This window comes from Delphinapterus leucas, chromosome 18, assembly GCF_059928025.1.
Source record: "Delphinapterus leucas isolate spDelLeu-1000000601 "Yukka" chromosome 18, BTC_Dleu_Yukka2, whole genome shotgun sequence".
NCBI classification, from domain to species: Eukaryota; Metazoa; Chordata; class Mammalia; order Artiodactyla; family Monodontidae; genus Delphinapterus; species Delphinapterus leucas.
In genome coordinates this window covers 1,414,773-1,434,046 of record NC_143146.1, presented here as the reverse complement: position 1 = coordinate 1,434,046, position 19,274 = coordinate 1,414,773, and the positions used below count along the sequence as shown (strand labels likewise).

The window sequence follows — 19,274 nt, the reverse complement described above, 5'->3', positions numbered from 1 at the left end:
AAATCTAAGCTTGGAGGTGGTGATCAGAATTGCAAACTTTTATGCAACTTTCCATTGTTGCAGGTTTGGAATAGCAGGACTGGGTGGGTCCGCTGTGATTTTAATCCAGACTAGTCGACATCCTGACACTTTGAAAAATGTCCTTGTCCTTCTGTATCTGTAGAAAAATGGCTCTGTGTGCATTTTAGAATGCTCGTGCCTGTGGCCCTTTGTAAATGAAAACTACACATGCATATTGAAACGAATCATCCGAAAGTCTTGTCGAGATGCCCGGGTGCTGTTTTCACGTGGCTTTTCGGTCCCGCAGACCCTGTACGACACTGCCTACCTGACTCTCTACAACATCAGCTTCACCTCCCTCCCCATCCTGCTGCACAGCCTGACGGAGCAGCACGTCGCCATGGACACACTCAAGAGGGATCCTGCCCTCTACAGGTACCTCAAGCAGGCAGCCGCTGTAGGCAAGGAGAAGGACCGGGCAGCCCTGCCGCGAATCCGGATAATACTTGGTTGAAGTACTTAAAAGCCAGACGATTCAGTGTCAGCTGACACACTCGCTTCCACAGGAGATTCTTCAAGCAGGAAGCCATGTGATTTAAGTGAATATACTCCAAATTCAGACAGAGGATTTGTGTTGCGTTTGAAATGTACACGTTAAGCCAGTTTGTATTTTACCGTGGTTTTCGATGGTTATGAAAGAACTTGGGGTGAGAGTTTCTATCCCCTTGTGACCCCAGTAGATTTATGGCCTAAATGATCCTCGCAGGTCCAAATAGGTTCCATTCCGTGAGAAAAGAGAAAAGTTAACATATCTGATCTGAGGGTGCTCTTTTCTGCTAAAAAGTATTTTTAATAACAAGGAAACGATTTTTCTGCTATTTCAGAACTGCACCCCAGGATCATTGGCCGATTCAATGTGTCACTGTTTATTGTGGCTTTGTAAATTAAACGTGTTATTTTCAGAACATTTTAGATGCACATGTGGTTGTAAGAAATAGGAGAGAGATTCTGTGAGGTTTTATCCAGTTTCCCCAGTGGTAACATCTGACAGACCGTCTTGCAGAACCGCAGGACAAGGTCACAAGCAGGGCACCGACGCGACACGCCCAGCCGTCTTACTGTCGTTGCTCGTGTGCACACGTGTGCTCACGTGTGTATGCACTAAATTCTGTGCCGGCTTTTCACATGTGTGAGTCCTGTGCCCGCACAGTCAAGACACCTCCCCAGCCCCACGGCCTACATCAGAATCATTAGCTGTTAAATGGGGTCTTGAAGTGTTGGGGTCCACAATAATCCCTGTAGGTGATAAAAAAAAAAGCAAGCTCTGAGTTTGTCACGTGCATTTAATGATACAGGAGTAAGCCTAAGAAAATAGGGAACCCACACCATTTTAGACACACACCCGGAGGGAATCCTGCAGCTTCTCTGTCTTATTGAACTAAACTGACAGGGTAGGAAGCCCTGTCGTGAAATGCGCAGCCTGGTCCAGGAAGCCCGCGGTCTTGGCATTTGGATGCCAGCATGCCCCTGTGTCCTGTGTCCTTCCTTTTGGAAGCAGAGGTGTGAGCGCTGGCATCTTTCTTCCTCTAGTGATGTCACAGTCCATTTTTGAGAAATAAAATATTCAAACAGAGATTGTTCAGGAATATCCGTATGTAGTAAAATGCAAAGTCTGGAGAGCATTTTGCTTTTGCTCCCAGGAAGCTCAAACTTAGTGTCTGTTGGTCCTTCCCACTGTATCAGCTGGGGACGTCGCCCCTCACACCTCAGCATGTTTGCTCCCTTCTCACTGTGCTTTGACCGTGATGGTTTCGGTTACTACAGCTTTGTGCTACAAGCTGTCCCAGGGCCTTTCTGGGACCAGGTGTGGTGTTGAGTCAAGTGACAGGCGGTGTGGCCAGAGGAGCCGCAGAGCATCAAGTGTGGCTCGGGGGCGTGGTCAGTCGTGAGGCCCACCTGGCATCCCACAGGCTCCGTGCATTCAGAGCGTGTGCCGGCCAGCCGAGGGGTGGAGATGGGGGTCTGGCCGCGACGTGGACAGGCTGTGTGGGGTGACCCCAGGCGGGAGACCAGGAACCCCGTGCTCGCGGCCGGGCTTCTCCAGGACCCGCTTTTCGGGGCTTGGCTGAGCGGGTGTCGGTAGGGGCCCCGCCCCCTCCGAGGGCCCTCCTTCTCCTGTCCTTGCCTGTCCCTGCAGCTCTGCCACCTCGGGACTCTCCGCGAGTCAGGGGCCCCCGGACGAGGACGGCGGCCGCAGGGCCGGTGGACACAGTGGGGGCTGAGTGGGCGCGTGCGCCCGGACGCGCTCACAGGTTCCCACCCTTTGCCTCCCCCAGAGACATCGCCAAGAATGCTCTCCTCTGCTGGCGGGTGTTCATTTACTGGACGTTCTTAGGCGTGTTCGATGCTCTGGTGTTTTTCTTCGGTGCTTACTTCATGTTTGAAAACACAACCGTGACCAGCAACGGACAGGTTAGTACGGAAGTGGGTCGTGTCAGCGTGGCTCCGGGATTCTTTGGGGATAGAGCTTGAATCCAGCACGATCCCGGGTCAGCACAGTCTCAGCACAGCCCGTGGGGACCGTGTCTGGGTGTCTGCTCCCCAGCTGGATGGAAGGGACATGATGGCAGAGTTCTGCCGACTGTAGGGACACCCTTCCTGAGGGGTTCCAGGCTTTAGTTCTGTAGCTTACTCACCGTTAGCTATATATCTAGTGGTTCGATTTGATCGTTGAGACGTGGCTTATTAAATATGGGAAATAATTTAGTATTTAACCCACTTTAGTGTTTGTTCACATCCTTAAGTATCTGTTTACTTTGCAACAAGTAGGTTTACACTTTCCTGGTAGACGTTCAGCGCTCTGGTTTTTTGCATAATTTCTAGGGGTTGTTTTATTTGTATCTTGCTTTTTTCTTTTTGCCATGGCTTCCTTCCCACTCTCAGATAGTGACCACCAACACACACATGGTAAGAAATCTGTGGGTGCGTCCTTTGTGTTTTTGGAGTGCGTTACAAATAAAATATTTCTCGAAAATATTTTCCAACGTGACTCCCTTTGTGTGCTTTGTCGGTAGAAATGCTGTTAGTTGCTGCCCCACGTCTGTAGGACTGGGGTCGTCCCAGAAACCTGTGTGTCCACTTGGGTCACTGTTACTGAGGTTACTCCCTGTATTTCCACGTTGGGGACCACCAGCGGGGTCAGTGATGTTTCTAAGTGGACTTGATCTGTTTGGACCTCCCTTGACCTAAGTAAGTAGGAAGACACACAGGCATGTGAGGCTGGAGGAGATGCTGCTTTGACTGTGGCCAACCTCCAGCCCCGCCTGGAGAATATGAGAGGCCCGGGGCCCGGTGTCCTGCTTCTGACCTGATGCCCCAGGGTCCACGTAAAGGGGAGCTTGTGAACAGAGGTTTACTGCACGTCCTGTTTGATGGGACACCTCTCTGCCCGTTTGCCCCTCCACGTGGCTGGCCTGAAGTTCAGAGTCTTGCTGTGTGTTTGCCCATCAATTTGTCTGTTTCTTTTTTCTTGTGACTGCAAGGTACAGTCATCTCTCATTATAACTGAAACCAATTTTTCCTAAATTGATCTTGAGGATTTTTCAAAGTCTTATTGCACTTTTCTAAAATCTTCACATTTTTCAAGAATTTACACTTCGTCTTAGTTGTAGTAGAATAGCTCCCGGGTGCCACGAGGCCATAATGTATCAGTAGTTGAGTCGAGCTGTCTTAGCGTTTGCTCTGATGCATCTTTAGTGAGAGTCCCTTGCGGGCCCAGTTTTAAGTGAGCACCTCACATGTACCTTAAAGAGCTCAGACTTTGTGTCCCGGGCATCCGTGGTCCCAGGATCCAGGCAGTGAGTCGCTTCTGCAGGCGTCACCCTCGCTCACCAGTCGCTCCTTCAGTCGGACAGTTTCACGGTGTTAAAGCCGAGCAAATGGAAGTTCAGACAGATGAATACTGTGCGAGGTCAGGGAATTAGAGCCCAAACCCAGGGTATGTGTTTTAGACCACGGAGCTGCTGAACTGCTTCACGCTCACATCACGTGGTGACATGGTTGGCCCTGCTCTGCAAGCCCACGAGAGGGCGGGTGTGAGCAGGGAGGGGACATGCACCCTGGACACAGGTGCCGGTCGCCCGAGGGGCCCCGGATGCAGGCCTGGGGGGCCTTCCCGGCACGAGGCTAGGCCACATCTCCTCCTGCCGCTGCTGTGGTCAGAGCTGCAGGCCCGGGTGCCTTGAGGCCCTTCCCGTGAGCCAAGGGCTTCTGCCGTTTCCTGTTTCTCTGCTACTCACTCCTGAGGGCACCCTGAGCCACCATGGAACCCGGATCCCAGCGTCTAGAAGGGGTCTTTCCCGTGAGACGGTTACGTACCATCCCTTCCCCGCCTGCCACCTCTGCACCTTTGCTCAGCTGTTATGGGACAAAAGGGTTGGTTAGAATCTGGAACGATGACAGGAAGGGAGAGCGAGGTAGAAAGAACGCCAGTTGGCTGGGGCCCTGTGCTCACAGGCCAGGAGCTCTGAGGCCCCCGTGGGAACAGAGTCAGCACAGGCCACGCACATCCTATCACGTGAAAAGCTCCTGAGATGCACGGTGATGTCAGGAAGCAGCGTGCGCGACAGTCGTACCAAGTGAGGTGCTGGACCTGGGCGTTGGTCCACAGCTGTGCCTTGGGTCACTGGCGCCCGGGGGACGATAAACAACCTGCAGACGTAGAGGCGTGAGAGCAAGGCCAGCGCTAAGCGGAGGGACACCTGCGGGGACCCAGGGTAGACCTTTATCACCAGGAGGACAGGAGCCCCAGGGCCACGTGTGGCGAGTGCGCCCCGTCGATGGTTTGACTCTAGACCCCCGGTACCTCGGGGCCTCCGCACAGAGCCTTCTCGCTCTGGATCACTGAGTCTTAAATTCTTGTTTGTTTGTCAGGTAAGGGGGTTGCATCCCTTACAAAACCAAAAATGATATTGTAGGCTGGTTCTGTAGCAATTCAGACAAAGCAGCAAACAGAGCTGTAAGTCCAGGGCGGCCTCAGGGGGCTGCTGACGTCCTTGGTCTTGGGCAGCAGGTGGTTCGGCGAGGATAGCGGTCATCTCTGTCCTCTTCCAAGGAGGACGGACGTGTCTTCTTGGTGGGACATTTTAGCTGCCCTGTTCTAGTGATGGTCGGGAGGTGACCCCTAAAGACCTAAATCATTCTGTAGGCACGTTCGTGGATCTGTTGAGAACAATTGAATCATCGATAACTTTTGAAAAAGAGAAATTCACTTGTGGAGCGTTTTCCGCACAGACATCAAGAGCTGTATTATTTCTCAAGTAAGAATATAAGACAATGATTATTTTATTGTTGAACTGCGGGATATTCCTAGGTGAACGCTTGAAAGTTTGGGGCGCGTTGTAATAGAAGCCAGTAGACATCTAGAGAGCTGGAACGCGAGCTGTCCCCAGCGGGCTGAGGGCGAGGACACCAGCCGCTCAGCAGAGGCTCCCAGTCAGCATGTGAAGCGAATGTCGTAGATGTTCCTTGTGAGTGCGACCTTGAGAAAACACAAGACATGTTTGTCGTGGGATATTTTTACACACAAAAATTAAACTGCTCTAGGCTTTAGAGCTTCTGTGAGCAGTAAGATTTCCTACAAGATAGTCCTGAGGAAGAGGAGAGAGGGCGGAGTGGGAGAAGGAATTAAACTTGGACCTGGTTGCGGGGGAGGTGGGAGACCTCCTACTGAATCCTCTCCTCTGAGCGAGGCCCAGAAGTTCACAACGTTCTCCGCGGAGACACGTGTTACTTTAGGAAATCAGCCCTGGGGCTTCCTGGGGGCTGGGGAACTGATATCACTCGGGAAAAAGGCCGTCCCTCAGGACACCCCTTTGAGAAAGGGGATTGGAGCCCCAGTGGATCACCCCCAAAGTCCATAGAAATAATGGCCAACGAATTCAATAATACAATGACTATCAGCTCGACCTGAGGGCTCCCTTAAATACGGAACCCCGGAGGAGCTTACGGACGTGTCACCGTGATCACCTCCCAGTGAGCTGCGATAGCTGGCGGAGGGCACAGGTGAAGGTGGGCAGCTGTGCAGCCTTGCCCAGGTTCCAACCCAAATGCCCGAATCTGATTCGAGGTACTTGTGTTTTACTGCTGTTCGCCTGTAAAAACCACACCCTGTGTTTCACTGGGCTGGGCGTGGATCCCAGATCCACCAGAATCTACCGAATCCTAGGAATCTCGGCAGTGCCTTGGGAAGCACCGTCCTACCCCTCTCGGGAAGAGATGAGAAGCCATTTGAGTGACTGAAACTTTGTCCCCGATTGCGATGCTGCTGGAGATGCCCTGTCACTCTGCCACTCGTAGTCCACACCCACATTTGCTGTTATCTAACAGTTTTGTAAAAGATCTCTGAATCCCTGTCAGGCAGGGGCGGCAAACACAAAGGCTGTGAGGGCTTCTGCCCTTGCAGCTGAGCTGACGGTGCCCGCGGGGTTCAGAGCCGCCCCCTCCCTGCACCTTCACCTCTTGCTTTTGGCTAAAAACGGTAGCTTCCAATGAAAAGGAAGTGGGCGCTGCGTCCTCCTGCACCTGCTGGCCACTGCCGAGCTACAGCCCACCTCGGAGGTAAAATTTCCTGCCCCCGACATTAAGCATTGAAGAGAGAGCCCTGTTTTTGAGGGTTTCCCAGCCTGGGCACTGTTGCCGGTGAGGCCAGGAGTTCTTGGTTGTAGGGCTGCCCCGCTGCAGTTAGCAGACCCCTGGCCTCTGCCTCCTGGATGCCAGTAGCCCCCCTCCCCCGAAATGTCCCCAGACACTGCAGGTGTCCCCCACCTCGGGGACAGAATGCCTCCAGGGAGGGCCACTGTGGCTGTGGATCTGAGCCCAGCTTTGATCACGCCGATGAAGCGAAGAATAAGTGATGAGCGTCCTTGAGTCTGTTCCCTGCAAAAGTCCTGGCGCTTTGGGTTTTCTCCTAGAATTCTGCAAGTAGGTTCTTGCCTCGGTAAACACCTCACAAGGCCTGCAGCCCACATGCTCGCCTGAAGTGAGTCGTGTGTAGGGATGTTCCTTTGGTTGAAAACTAACCACACGGGAAAGCAGTTTTTATTCTGGCTGGTAATGCTTTGTTTTCTCGTAAAGAAGAACTAGGAGCGTTTTCTGAGAGGCCCAGCTCGCAGAATCCGACAAACCAGAAATGGGTCGGCTCTTAGGCGGTGCAGAAATCTCAAGGAAGATAACTCTTGTAAAATAACACGTCCAAGAGGCTGGTTTGTCCCCGGGAGGAAGACTCTGAAGTGGCTGGTGTTTCCTTTTGCTTGTGTCTGTGTCTGTGGGTGAGAAACGTGTTGTCCCCTGGTCGGACATGTGTGCTCCCCGCTGGCCGAGCCCACATCCCGCCGGGGCCTCGTCCGGGGGCCGCTGCGTGTCCGAGGTTCTGGCCGCGGACCTGCCCTGGGCCCTTGTGCAGCTCTGTCGTGTCTCCCCTCCTCCGTTTCCATGACTCCCACGGGGCCGCATCCCAGTGATGCCGCCCGCAGGGGACAAGGCTGTTGCTCTCACCGTTCCCAGGACGATGGCAGCAGTGGTTTGCCTTCCGAGCCGACAGGTGTTTGAGCTGAAAAGAGACTAGACACACACTCTACCGAGCGTGGGCTGGGCCGCCGGGTAAAGGTCTCGTCCGCATGAAACACGAGCAGGAGAGCGGGGTCGGCCCCCTGCGGACCATGACTCTAGCTCACAGGCATGTCCTGTCGTCCGCGTGAAACACGAGCTGGGAGAGCGGGGTCAGCCCCTGCGGACCGTGACTCTGAAACACGAGCGGGGGGAGCGGGGTCGACCCCTGCGGACCGTGACTCTAACAAGCGGGGGGAGCAGGGTCGGCCACTGCGGACCGTGACTCTAGCTCGCAGGCGTGTCCTGCTCTGGTTTGTAAGCAGGGCCGCCGTGTGCGGGAGCAGCGAGGGGGCCACACTGGGGGCGGCCGTGCAGGAAGGACGGGGCGCCCAGCAGGAACCACCACCCGCCCCGGCGATGCTGCGGGATCCGGGGCCTAGCGAGCCGGGCTCGGCCGGCCTCCCTCTCACGTTTTGGCGACATCGCGGGGTCTCCGCGTGTCTGGGGCTGGAAGTGTCAGGCGGGGCCGTGGGAGGTGCTCTCTGCCCCTCGTGCGGAGTGCGAAGGAGGAGAATCCGTATTAGTGGGAGACGACGTGGACTCTTGTCTCCACAGGTATTTGGGAACTGGACCTTCGGGACGCTGGTTTTCACGGTGATGGTGTTTACGGTCACCCTGAAGGTACATCCCCTGACCTGACGTGCTTCCTCCGGGCACAGTCAGCCCTCCTAGTGAGTCGTGACCCTGACCCTAACCTTGCCGGGGTCTTCTCCCCGCCACCAACTCGGCCCCAGCCCCGAGGGGCAAAGGTTAGAATTGCACAGAAGGTGCTGGAGGGAAGGAGCCTATTCTGTGGGAAGGGATGGGTATTAGACTTCTTTTAAATGGCCATATGCCCCACCCCTAGTAGAAGCAAAGTCCATCTTAATTGGAACAAATTAATGTACCGTGGAAAATTTAGCTCTTTTTCGAGTCAGGTCGGATTCTTCCTGGAATCTCATTATGAAGGTCCCAAATCCTAGCAGCCTGAGTCTTGGAAAACCCCAGAGCAACGTCCCGGGTGGAGCTATGACCAGCGCCTTGAGCCGTCGCCCGGGTCGCCCTGTGGGAGCATCTCCCTGGGATCCAGGCAGACTTACTGGCAATGTTGAGACTCGGAGGCCGTGGGGAACCCTTTCTCTCCATTGGAACCTAAAGTGTGTTTTCCCCAAACAGGTTTATGTAGGCATTTGAGCTAAAATTAAGGCTGTTTCCATTCTCTTCCCGCTTCCTTCCCCCGCTGTCAGGGCTCCCAGGGCCATGCCCAGGTAACACCACCATCAATCACCTTTTCCCTCTTTCAGCTGGCGCTGGACACACACTACTGGACTTGGATAAACCACTTTGTGATCTGGGGGTCACTGCTGTTCTACATCGTCTTTTCCCTCCTCTGGGGAGGAGTTATCTGGTATGGAGTTGATAATTATAAAATCATCATTATGTTACTGGCCCCGCGGTGTCTTTCCTCGAGGGCTGACAACTCATTATCCGGATGACCTCGTTCCTGTGTGCGGGAGGGGCATGGCGCCAGGGCTGGGGCGGGGGTCCCCCGCAGGGGACGAGGCGGGTGTGGTCCCTGCTCCTTTCCGCCAGGTTCTCAGTGGGGGAGACAATCTGCATCATATGTGTGACAGGGGAGGAGCAGACCAGACACTACAGCAAGGGACCTATTTCAGATCAAAGGTTGGGGAAGGCCTCTCCAGAAAAGCTGTTATTTAAACGGAAACCTGGGAGGAAAGTACTGTCATCATCGTGGTGGGTGCGCCCGGGGAGCTGGCCTGGGCCGAGGCAGTCGGACCCCAGCCAGAGCCCTTCCTAAGGAAGGGAGCCCCACGTGCAAACACCTTGGGGCGGGGCCCGGCAGGGGAAGGAAGGTCCAGCCTGCCGGCCACGTAGGACCTAGACCCCAGCCTGCCGCCATCGAGGACTTTAAGCAGAGGAGCATCAGAGTCCGACTGCACTTTTAGGAAGGTCACCGTGGCTGCTGTGTTGAAAGTGAACTTGGGAGTGGAACACAAACAAGGCAACCGGTCTAGAGACCATTGCAGTACAGCGGTCAGTCCTGACGGAGGCAGCAAGTGTCTGCCTTTGCCGGCGCTGTTCCCTCCGCCCAGACGTCCTTTCTCACTAGCCTGCCTGGGGAGCGCCTGTTCATCTTTCGAAGCCCGGCGGCCCATCAACCTCATCCACTCTTCCCTCGAGTCACCTCCCAGGCGGGCATTTCCACCTGGTCCCCCAAGCAGCTGTTCCTCCCCCTGTCACAGCGCATGCCGGATTTACCTGTAATTCTCCCGTTTACGTTTCCACCTCCTGCATAAGATGGAGAATTTCCTGAGCAGGGCTGGGACTGGGGGGAGGCGAGTGAGGCCCGGGACCACAGCCTGGCCGAACGGGAGGCCAGAAGCAGTGTCCCCTCCACCTGGTGTCCCCAGTGCTGACCTCGGCTCCCGGGAGGGGCAGGCGGCCCCTGAAATGGGGGAGAGGCTTCCTCGGTCCATCAGGTCCCCACGTGGAGGTTGCTGAGCTGACATCCACCCAATGACCCGCTCTCTTTCTGACCCCCGAGTGGCCAGATCCATGCGTTGCACATTCTTGGAGACCAGGAAATCCAGGAAGACCAGACCAGCTTTTGGTGGGTTTCCAGCAGCCCTGCCCCAGGCCACAGATCCCTGTGGTTCTAGCGAGCTCTCCTAGTGAGCTCTCCAGAGCGGCTGTGTAAATGGGAGGCTCCCCCGAAAACTCCCAGGCCAGCTCCTGGGCCTTGGGGCTTTGGAGCCGAGAAGTTGTGTGACTCAAGTTTAGCATCATCACTGCCCCTTTCCAGAGGCTTTTGTGATTCACCTGGCAGGAGAGTCATTTCATTCTCTGTATTTTTATGGAAATTAAAAAAATATATTATGGCATAATTTTTTTTTTTTTTTTTTGCGGTTACGCGGGCCTCTCACTGTTGTGGCCTCTCCCGTTGCGGAGCACAGGCTCCAGACGCGCAGGCTCAGCGGCCATGGCTCACGGGCCCAGCCGCTCCGCGGCATGTGGGATCTTCCCGGACCGGGGCACGAGCCCGTGTCCCCTGCGTCGGCAGGCGGACTCTCAACCACCGCACCACCAGGGAAGCCCCTATGGCATAAATTTTTAAGTATTTAATCATTCTGCTGACGCGGGCAGATATGAATGCATGAAGATATGCATGCTTGCATATCTTCTCCATATTAATAGCTCTTGTGCAGATATGATTCTAAGGTACAAAAAATATCACCTACTTCATCTTTTAAAATCTTTCCTGCTGTTCTGAAACTGAACTTCGGGGACTTGTTTTCCCCTTTGGGATGACTTCATAGAATTCCTCTCCTTTTCCCGTGGGTTAACACGCAGCGTTACAGGGAGAGGTCACAGCCCAGTGTTTCTGGGGTTAGTCCCCGCAGGCAGGCTAGGTGGCTTGTCCAGTGACTGTCGTGACAAAAGTGAAAACTCCCAGAACACATGGGCTCTTCGTGCAAGTAGAGAAAACAGACCAGGATTTCGGTGTTTCTCCTGCCATCGTGTTACATTTCTCCTTTCCCTCGACGCTGCAGGCCATTCCTCAGTTATCAAAGGATGTACTATGTGTTCATACACATGCTGTCCAGCGGCCCCGCCTGGCTGGCCATCGTCCTGCTCGTCGCCGTCAGCCTCCTTCCTGACGTCCTCAAGAAAGTGCTGTGCAGGCAGCTGTGGCCCAGCGCCACCGAGAGAGTCCAGGTACCGCCCCGGGCGCCGTGGGGCAGCCCTTAGAAAGGGGAGCAGGAAAGGTTTGGGTTTGGAAATGCGGTCAGTCCACCATTACTAACGAATTCCATGATGACACGTGGTTTTACCCCTGAACCTAGATGACCAGTGGTTAGACTTGAGTGGCTAGTCCCTGAACTAAGAAAAAGATTAAGAGAAAAAGATGAAGCCAATACAAAAGGCAGATTGGTTTTTGTACATTTTTAAAAGTTTTTTCAACTAGCCATTACCTTGAAGGTAAAATTGCATTATTTTTAGGGATGGTGGATTTGGCTCAAAATTTAGCATTTATTTTGGAAAATTCTGGTTATGAGTAGTTCGGGCTGTTGTTTTCCACACTCCCAAATGGAAGCCAACAAGCTGAATTCTGGATCCAGGAAAGATGAGAGATACGAAGGATGCCGGGACCGGCATCAGACACAGGTGGTACTCAGAGCTTCCCAAGAGCGCTCTGGCCCTCCCCGGGGTTCCTGGGGAGGGGGTGTCCCCCGTCCCCTTACCCCTGTGACCCCCCGCTACCCTCTCACCCCTGTGACTTGCCCTTGGTGGTGCAGGCCTCAGGAGGAGGAGGAAGGATGCTAGTGAGAGGGCAGAGGCCACAGCAGGGCCCGTTGCTGCAGGACGCTTGTCTCACCTGTAGCAAGGTGCTTGTGCAGGTGAAGGGGGCGGGGCATGCAGGTGGGGAGGGACAGGAGGGAGGGTGACAACAGGAGAGGGCGAGTGGCACGTCCTGGGGCTGAGTCACTGGGAAGCTCAGGGGCCCCGTGGTCTCAGTCCCCAAGTGCTGTTGGCCGGCTTTAGGGTGGAAAGCAGGTGGACCTCCAGGGGCTGGAGCCGCAGTCGCGGCGCTTGCCCCCGCTCCCCTCCCAGCAGGTGACGGGTCGGGTGGGCAAAGCCTTCAGGTTCCTGGTGCTGGTTTAAAATGCTGAGCGCAATGCCCCAGCCCTGGGGATTCTGCTGGGTTTGCAAAGTCGGTGCCCAGACGAACGCAGGAGGGGTTAGTGCAGGTCCACGTCTGACAACTTCATTACGAGTTGCACAGTCGTCCGGGGCTGTTCCCGGGCGGGACACAGGCGGGAGTGCGAGAGGAGGGATCCCGCCCGCCTGGGCTGGGCTGGGCCGGGCCGGGCCGGGCCGCGGGGCCGGTGTGGCCTGGTTTCCAGTGGCTGCAGGGACGTCCGGAGGCTGCCGCCCGTCTCACTGGACTCACCGCCTTTTCTTGTCTCTTCCCTTCTTCGTTCCTTTCGTCTTCCGGCCTCTTTGCCCAAATAACCACCTTGTTTAACGATGTGCATGGCCTCCTGACCTCTGACCTCTGACCTCTGGGACCGGCAGACTAGGAACCAGTGCCTTTCTGTCGAGCAGCCCACCGTCTTTATGCTTTCTCAGACTTCCAGCAGTCTGACTTTCTAACGGAACAAGGTGACGCTTTTCTGTCTTTTTGCATGCTTGGGACTCAGTCGCAGGACCGCACAGGGTTGACGGTTAAGCTCGGAGCCGCGCTCGCAGGCCCGCCCCAGGCAGCACCGGGCCGCTGGCGTCGGGGACGCAGGGTGCCGGGCTCCTGCCGTCCGCGCCACTGACCGGTGCCTGCACGTGTCCCTGGGGAGCATCAGAGCCCGCTCTGCAGGCGGGACTGAGGGCCTCCGGAGAGACCAGACTCAGGCCATGGCACCGGGCTGCAGAGAAAGCCAGGACAGACGTGTCTGGGGTCAACTTTTTTACCAAAGTCCCTCTTAACTTTTTTAAAAAGTCTGATCATTTTTAGAAAAAGGCGCTGACCTTGCCTTAAAGGGCCGTAGCGCCTCTCTCTCAGGCACATAGAGCCATTCACACGGCGTTCTGTGGCCGCCGCCCAGTCGAAGGCGTTTCTTCCAGAGGCAAGGCTTCGGGGACACGGCGTGTCTGTTTTCAGTCGTTTGTGTACCTGGTGCCTCGTTTCTGTGTGCTCCGAACCAGGCACACTTTGAAGATCTGTGTTTGGTGTTACTGCTTTACTGAGGCAGCTTGCTTAATGGGAAAATGCCTAAAGCAAAAAAAAACAGAAAGGCTTTTTCTTCTTTAATAACTGTTCATATGCTACACAGCTTTAGCACTGCTTTTTAACTAGCAGGATGGTACATTTTTTAAGTTCAAGTAATTATTGGCGATCGAAATTTTTTTAATCTGATGCCATCAGAATTTGTTAGAATAAGTTACATCATTCCATCTTGCTGTTCACACACTTGAAAACATTCAGGATGAAATTATTAGGAACATTTTAATAAGTCGCAGGAGGTGCTTATGAGATTGGTTGAATCATGCCAACTCCAGGTTAAAACTAAATTCCTCTGACTGTTGATGGGGTTCATTTAGAGTTGATTTGCAGACGCCACACTCTGGCCGCTGGGAGAAGGGCCCTGAGCTCTGTGTGTCCGTAGCCGCGGCCGTGACCCCAGGGTGCCTGGAGCCTGCACTCCGGGCACACACAGGGTCAACGTGTTGTTGCTGGAGAACCGTCCAATTTCTGCAAAACTTGGGAGGAACAAACACTTGACTAGCCGTTTTGTGGGACATACTGCGTTTGAGATGGATGGCTTTTTCTTTTCACCTGTCCTATTAAAGCGAAAAACATGGCAGGCACCGTGTGTGTACACACATAGGTCATTTATATATACGTGTGCATTTCTGGTTTCTACATCCATTTGCACATACCGTCGTGTGCGTTTCTGCCCCTGCAAAGAGCAGCCACCCCAGCGCTTGTCTGCTTCACCCCCTCCTCGCCAGAGAACGTTCTGCAGCTCACGCCTGTGATTCTTCAACTCCTGCAATTCTCTTCTTCCTTGTTACTGAGAAACTCATACAGTTTGACTAGAAAATCTCAGTGTTCAGATGCCTGGCCCTGCTGACCTGTGGCCCTGTGACTCCTTGCACCTCCCAGATTCTGGTCTCAGTCCAGGACTCCTCTGTTTGACCAGAGACAGGGCCGAGGGACGGGGTCGGGCAGGCACACAGAGAGTGACAGGCAGGTTGACAGAGGACAGAGGGACAGGCACACAGAGAGGGAAAGAGGGACAGGCAGGCACACAGAGCGGGCTAGAGGGACAGGCACAGAGCTCCTCCCTTGGGGCCGGGTGCCCGCTTGGGGAGCCCAGCCGTGCCGGGGTGGTCTCGGGGAGTGGGCAAGGCCCTTAGCCAACGCCCCACTCTGGGCAGCAGCCTCCCCGGTGGCCCGGCCTCCCCTCCGCGGGCTCAGTGTCTGTCCTCGCCTTGCAGAGGAGCTCGAGCCGCCGAGCCCCGGCCGACGCCGCGCCAAGCCCTGACCGGCCTCTCCTGATGGACCCCGAGCCGCGGCCGAGGCGCAAGTAGCTGGTGGATAGGTAACGGCCGCCCGCGGGCAGCCCGGTGTGCTGTGCTCTTGCTGACTGCGCGGTTTTCCTCCAAAGTTTTGCGTGCTGTGCTGTGTCTGTTAGGTTCGTGGTCACAAAGAAAGGCTTTTACACACGTGGGTTCCATCCCAGGTAAGTGGCCCACCCAAGAGGCCGGCCGCGTGGGCTGTGTGCCGTGCACACACACGCACACGCCTGCACACCTGTGCAGCGCACATGCCAGGTGGACATCGCCCCACACATGTCCGGTGTTCGGCGTCCAGAGCACAGTTCATTCATTCTCATCCGTGGTGGTGGGAATGGCTTCACCTGAAAGGTCCATCAGGAAAGACCACCTTTCGAAGTAAAAAAGGGGATCTGGAGTGAGCGGCCCGAGCCTTGGCCGGGGCAGGTGTCCAGCAGCGCCTTCAGTGTCCAGAGCAGGTGTCTCCCGCCTGGCTGCCCCTCCCCTCCCTGCCCGTTCGATCGGAACACACGCGTGGGCCGGGTAGGGGAGATGCCTCTGGGGGCGCTGGGTAGGGCGAGGTCAGCATCCCCATTAGAGAAACTGCAGCCAGTCCGGATCCAGGGAGGGGCTTCGTGTTTTCACGCGTCTTCTGCGGGACGGTGGGCCCGAGAAGGGGACACGATCGCAGCCGGGACGGTCCACATGCCTCCTCCGTGTCTGGTCCAGCTGTGTTCAGGGGAGCCCAGGCCGGGGCAGCGAGGGCGGCGGCCACGTCGGGGCGTCGGGTCAGACGACGGGTGCTCGATGGGATTCTCGCGGGGGTCCCGGCACTGACTCTGTCCTTTCTGTTCCCGACAGACCACGTGCTTGGTGTCAGGACCACCTCTCGGGAGTCATCCCCTTGCCTCTCTGTAGACCCCAGCCCTGGGCAGCACCCTGGGAGGGCGGGGGGCGCCAGGCCCCCCTCCAGCTCAGCCTCTCCCACTCCCCGCGTCCCCACCCGGCTACAGACCCCGCTCCCGTGGCCCGAGGGGAGACCGGATGCATGGATCACGGGTCCAGCCGCTAAGAGCCGCACGGTGAAGGGGGCAGGACAGGCGTCTCCGGGTGGCGACCAGGCAGGACGCACGCGAGCCCTCGGTGCACCCCGTGGGAGCAGGATCTGGGAGGATCGCGCCCCCACCCGGGTGAGGCCGCACCTCGACCTCTTGGGAAGCGCAGCTGAGCCTTGCAAGCGGGGTCGGGTCTGGCCCCTCCTCCCGGGCCCCAAAATCTCTGCTTTCGGAACCAGCCCAGGGACACCTCAGGACCGGCACCCCTCCCTCCCATCCGTCCGCTGCTGGCACCGGGACCTGCGGTAGCGAGGCTGACCGTGGACGTGTCTGGTCCCACGTTCCTTCCTCCGCGGGGCTGGGGCCTGCGTGCTTCGGCACCGCCTCCTGCCTCCCCCCAGCTGCCTATGCGAAGAGGGGAACCTATCCAGTAAAGCTTCCGGCACAGGTTCCGGGCAATTCATCTTCCCGCTCCCGAGGATGCGGCTCACCGGGGTGCCCTTGCTGCGAAATGCCCGTTTTGGGGGCTGAGGGGAAGGGTGGGGTCTGGGTGCCGGAGGCCGGCCTCTGGTGTGGTGCTTAGGCCCCCATTAAGAGTGGTCGGTCTCCCGGCGGTGTTGTCCCCCAGATCTGTGTCAGGCCCACAGGTCTGACAAGGTGGCCTGGGCGACCTGAAAAGCAATATCGCAGCCCTCGCCGCCACACGCTGGCTCTGACCTAACCCTGCTCTGTCGGGGGTCCTATCCGTTGTCTCCGTGTGGGGGTGAACCGTCAGAAGGCAGCTGAGCTGTAAACTCCCTGTGACGTTCCTGTACCAGTATCTTATTTCTGGAAATAACCCGTTCGACATAGCCTTAATAGTCCGTAAAGAAGACATTTCAGTTTGAGATTCAGAGGGTAAAACCAATGGCTTTTTAGGAAAGGGTCACCCAAAAGCTAAACATTGCCCCCGCTGGATGTATGGGTGGGATTTAGGGATGTCAGTTGGGGAGTGAACACTGAGTCTACTTCCGAGATGCTCGACATTAGGGGTTTCGGGAAGTTCAAGTTTCAGTTTGATTGTATAATGTTCACCTATAAACTATTTGTTTAAACGAGGGGATGAGTTAACAGCAAGAACAAGCGTACACAGGTAGTCGGGGTGAAGCAGGTGAAGTATAAACATACCAAAGACTAGGATGATGGACGTGGGGCCTCCAGTGAGACGGGGATGGGAGGGCGTGTCTGTCTGAGGGTCCTCCAGCCTCCGCCCCGCCCCCGTCACTCACGCTCCACGTCCAGTGTGTGGTCCACACTAGACCCTGCAAACAATGGTGTGTGCATTTTTACAGTCGTTTTTAAGAACCTAAAATGGGTATAAATGTAATACATGTGGGGGACAGATTCTCTGTACGTTTAGTTAACAAATTGTTTGTAATGTATTTTTTTAGAAATCTTAAAATTCCCTTTGCACTGAAGTATTTTCATAGCTGTTTTATTTGTTAATGTATCATATCTAATTTTTAAAGTATGTTTTTAAAGCTTTTATTTTTTAAGTTGATGACATTTTGGCCACTTTATATTTGAATTCTGATGAACATTTTGGCTGAATGTCTCAATATCTGATGAATGTGAATTTCAGATTTGATTTTATTCTCTACGCCTGTTTATTTTTGGTGTTTCTGGCGGTAGTGAGTAGCTAAAAGGCATATTTGGAGTATGATAATTTGCTATGCTCTCTCTTCACAGTTCATTGCCATTTCATCTGCTTTTTATTTGGTTTTTAATTTCTATCCTTCAGCCTTAAAATAGCTTCTTGACGGTCCCGTGTCCTCTTTTTGCCTGTATTGAGATGGTTACCATTTACCTCGGATAAGTCAAGTTTCCTTATGAAAGTTACTGACCTTTACATGCTCCAAAAAGTCTTCTTAAAATTGTTTGGGAAATTATTAAGTGACTGTGCCTGATAATTTGAAATAGGCGAGGGGCATGAGATCAAAAGTGAAGTCAAAGGAGGGACAGAAGAACCCACCGAAGTGACATTTCGGACAAGACAATGAGATTCCCACCTGACAGTGGGCAGTACTTACTTGCCTTACACTAACCTTAAAGCAAGTAATTTAGTTTTGAAAATCTTACAGCTGCACGTTAATCACTTATTAACATTTCCCCCGCTGGTCCAGATGTCTGGTTCCTGACCCACACGCCATCCCCCAAAGCAAGCTGTCTGTAGGCCGTGTTGCTCCGGCCACCTCCGTGGTCCTGCTTTCAGCTCCCGGCCACCCGAAGCCGCAGGTGCACACACATCCCACGTCCTAAGGGGACCCTGCGGGGGCCTCTGAGCTCCACCCTCAGGACAGGTGGCTGCCAGCAGCCCTCGGACCCTCCCAGCTGCAGCGTCCCTGTGTCCGGAGCTGGGAGTAAAGACCCTCTCTTGGCAACTCCTGTTAGAACCCAAATCAGCCCATTCCTGTGCCCTTGATTCCATGGGGTGAAGGCAGACCAAATGACCTGCGCCCCCCTCCCCTGGGGGGGGCCGTGGCCCCGTGAGACCCACTGGTGGCAGTTCCGGGCCACGGGAGGAGCCCAGGAGCGCCACCTTCTGCAGTAGCAGGTTTATAGAAGCATAGTTTGGCCTGGTGAGACTTTGCAGCTTTAACTACAGAACTGCCTCGCACAAGCTGTGTAACTATTCCTAAGTTCACGGGCGTCAACCAGAAGTTCAGGGCAAAACCTAAGGGAAGTTTCCGGCCTCTTTCTTTAAAACCACTGAGTTCATCTGTTTTGCACTATTAATGACGTAATACAACCACTTCTGCTTTATCTTAAAATTAATGGTATTTATTTGACAACTCAGCGTAACAGCTTGCTATGCACTTTCTTTTGGAAGTTTCCCATTTGTAACTTTAAAAACAGGAAAAATGTCAGCTGGCAAACGCATCCTTTTTTTTTTTCTTTTTTTTTTTAGTTAGAGGGTAGGTGAATGGGGCTGAGAATCATTCTGATTGTCTATAAACAAAGCTTTAATGAAGATGTGTCAGAGTATTATTAAAGTGTGATTCTACTTTTGCAGAAAAAAATCTAAAGATCAGTTTATATAGCTTTATTTTTTACCTTATCGGAATATACAGAATTTTCATATGTGTATATTGTCTCTGACTTAAAGTTATAATGTGTGTCTGCATTGCTGTTTAAAATGTCCGTTCATCATGTAATGTAATAAAAGAGAATCTTCAGAAATGTATTTAACACGAAAGTTATCTCTAGGTGTTGTCATCGTTGACTATAGCAGGTGCGCCTAAGATAATAAATCAGCCTCCAAACGGTAACGTTTAATTGATAATTAGTTATTAAACCAAATCTTACATTTCTGTCGAATTTATTTTGTATGCTACTGTTTTTAACTTTTATTTCTGTAGATAAAGCATATCTTCATAATACGAATTATGATTGGACTTTTCTGCAGATTATCTAAGCAGGAGACCTGAATCTGCTTGCAATAAAGAAGAAGAAAGG

General features: G+C 54.1%; 1 protein-coding gene across 4 annotated transcripts in view; it reads left to right on the top strand.

Moving 5' to 3' along the window:
* Positions 1-19,002, top strand: part of ATP11A (ATPase phospholipid transporting 11A) — a 115,924-nt gene extending 96,922 nt beyond the window's left edge. For 2 of the 4 annotated variants that reach the window (XM_089899341.1, XM_089899338.1), the window contains 6 exons: positions 308-435; positions 2,337-2,472; positions 8,224-8,289; positions 8,952-9,055; positions 11,220-11,385; positions 14,668-19,002. In XM_089899341.1, the coding sequence (XP_089755467.1) occupies positions 308-435; positions 2,337-2,472; positions 8,224-8,289; positions 8,952-9,055; positions 11,220-11,385; positions 14,668-14,760 (693 nt within the window). In that variant the 3' untranslated portion in view covers positions 14,761-19,002. The remainder of the gene's footprint in view (positions 1-307; positions 436-2,336; positions 2,473-8,223; positions 8,290-8,951; positions 9,056-11,219; positions 11,386-14,667) is intronic. The other 2 variants (XM_089899339.1, XM_089899340.1) reach the window with 2 other exon arrangements.
* The last annotated feature ends 272 nt before the right edge of the window (positions 19,003-19,274 follow it).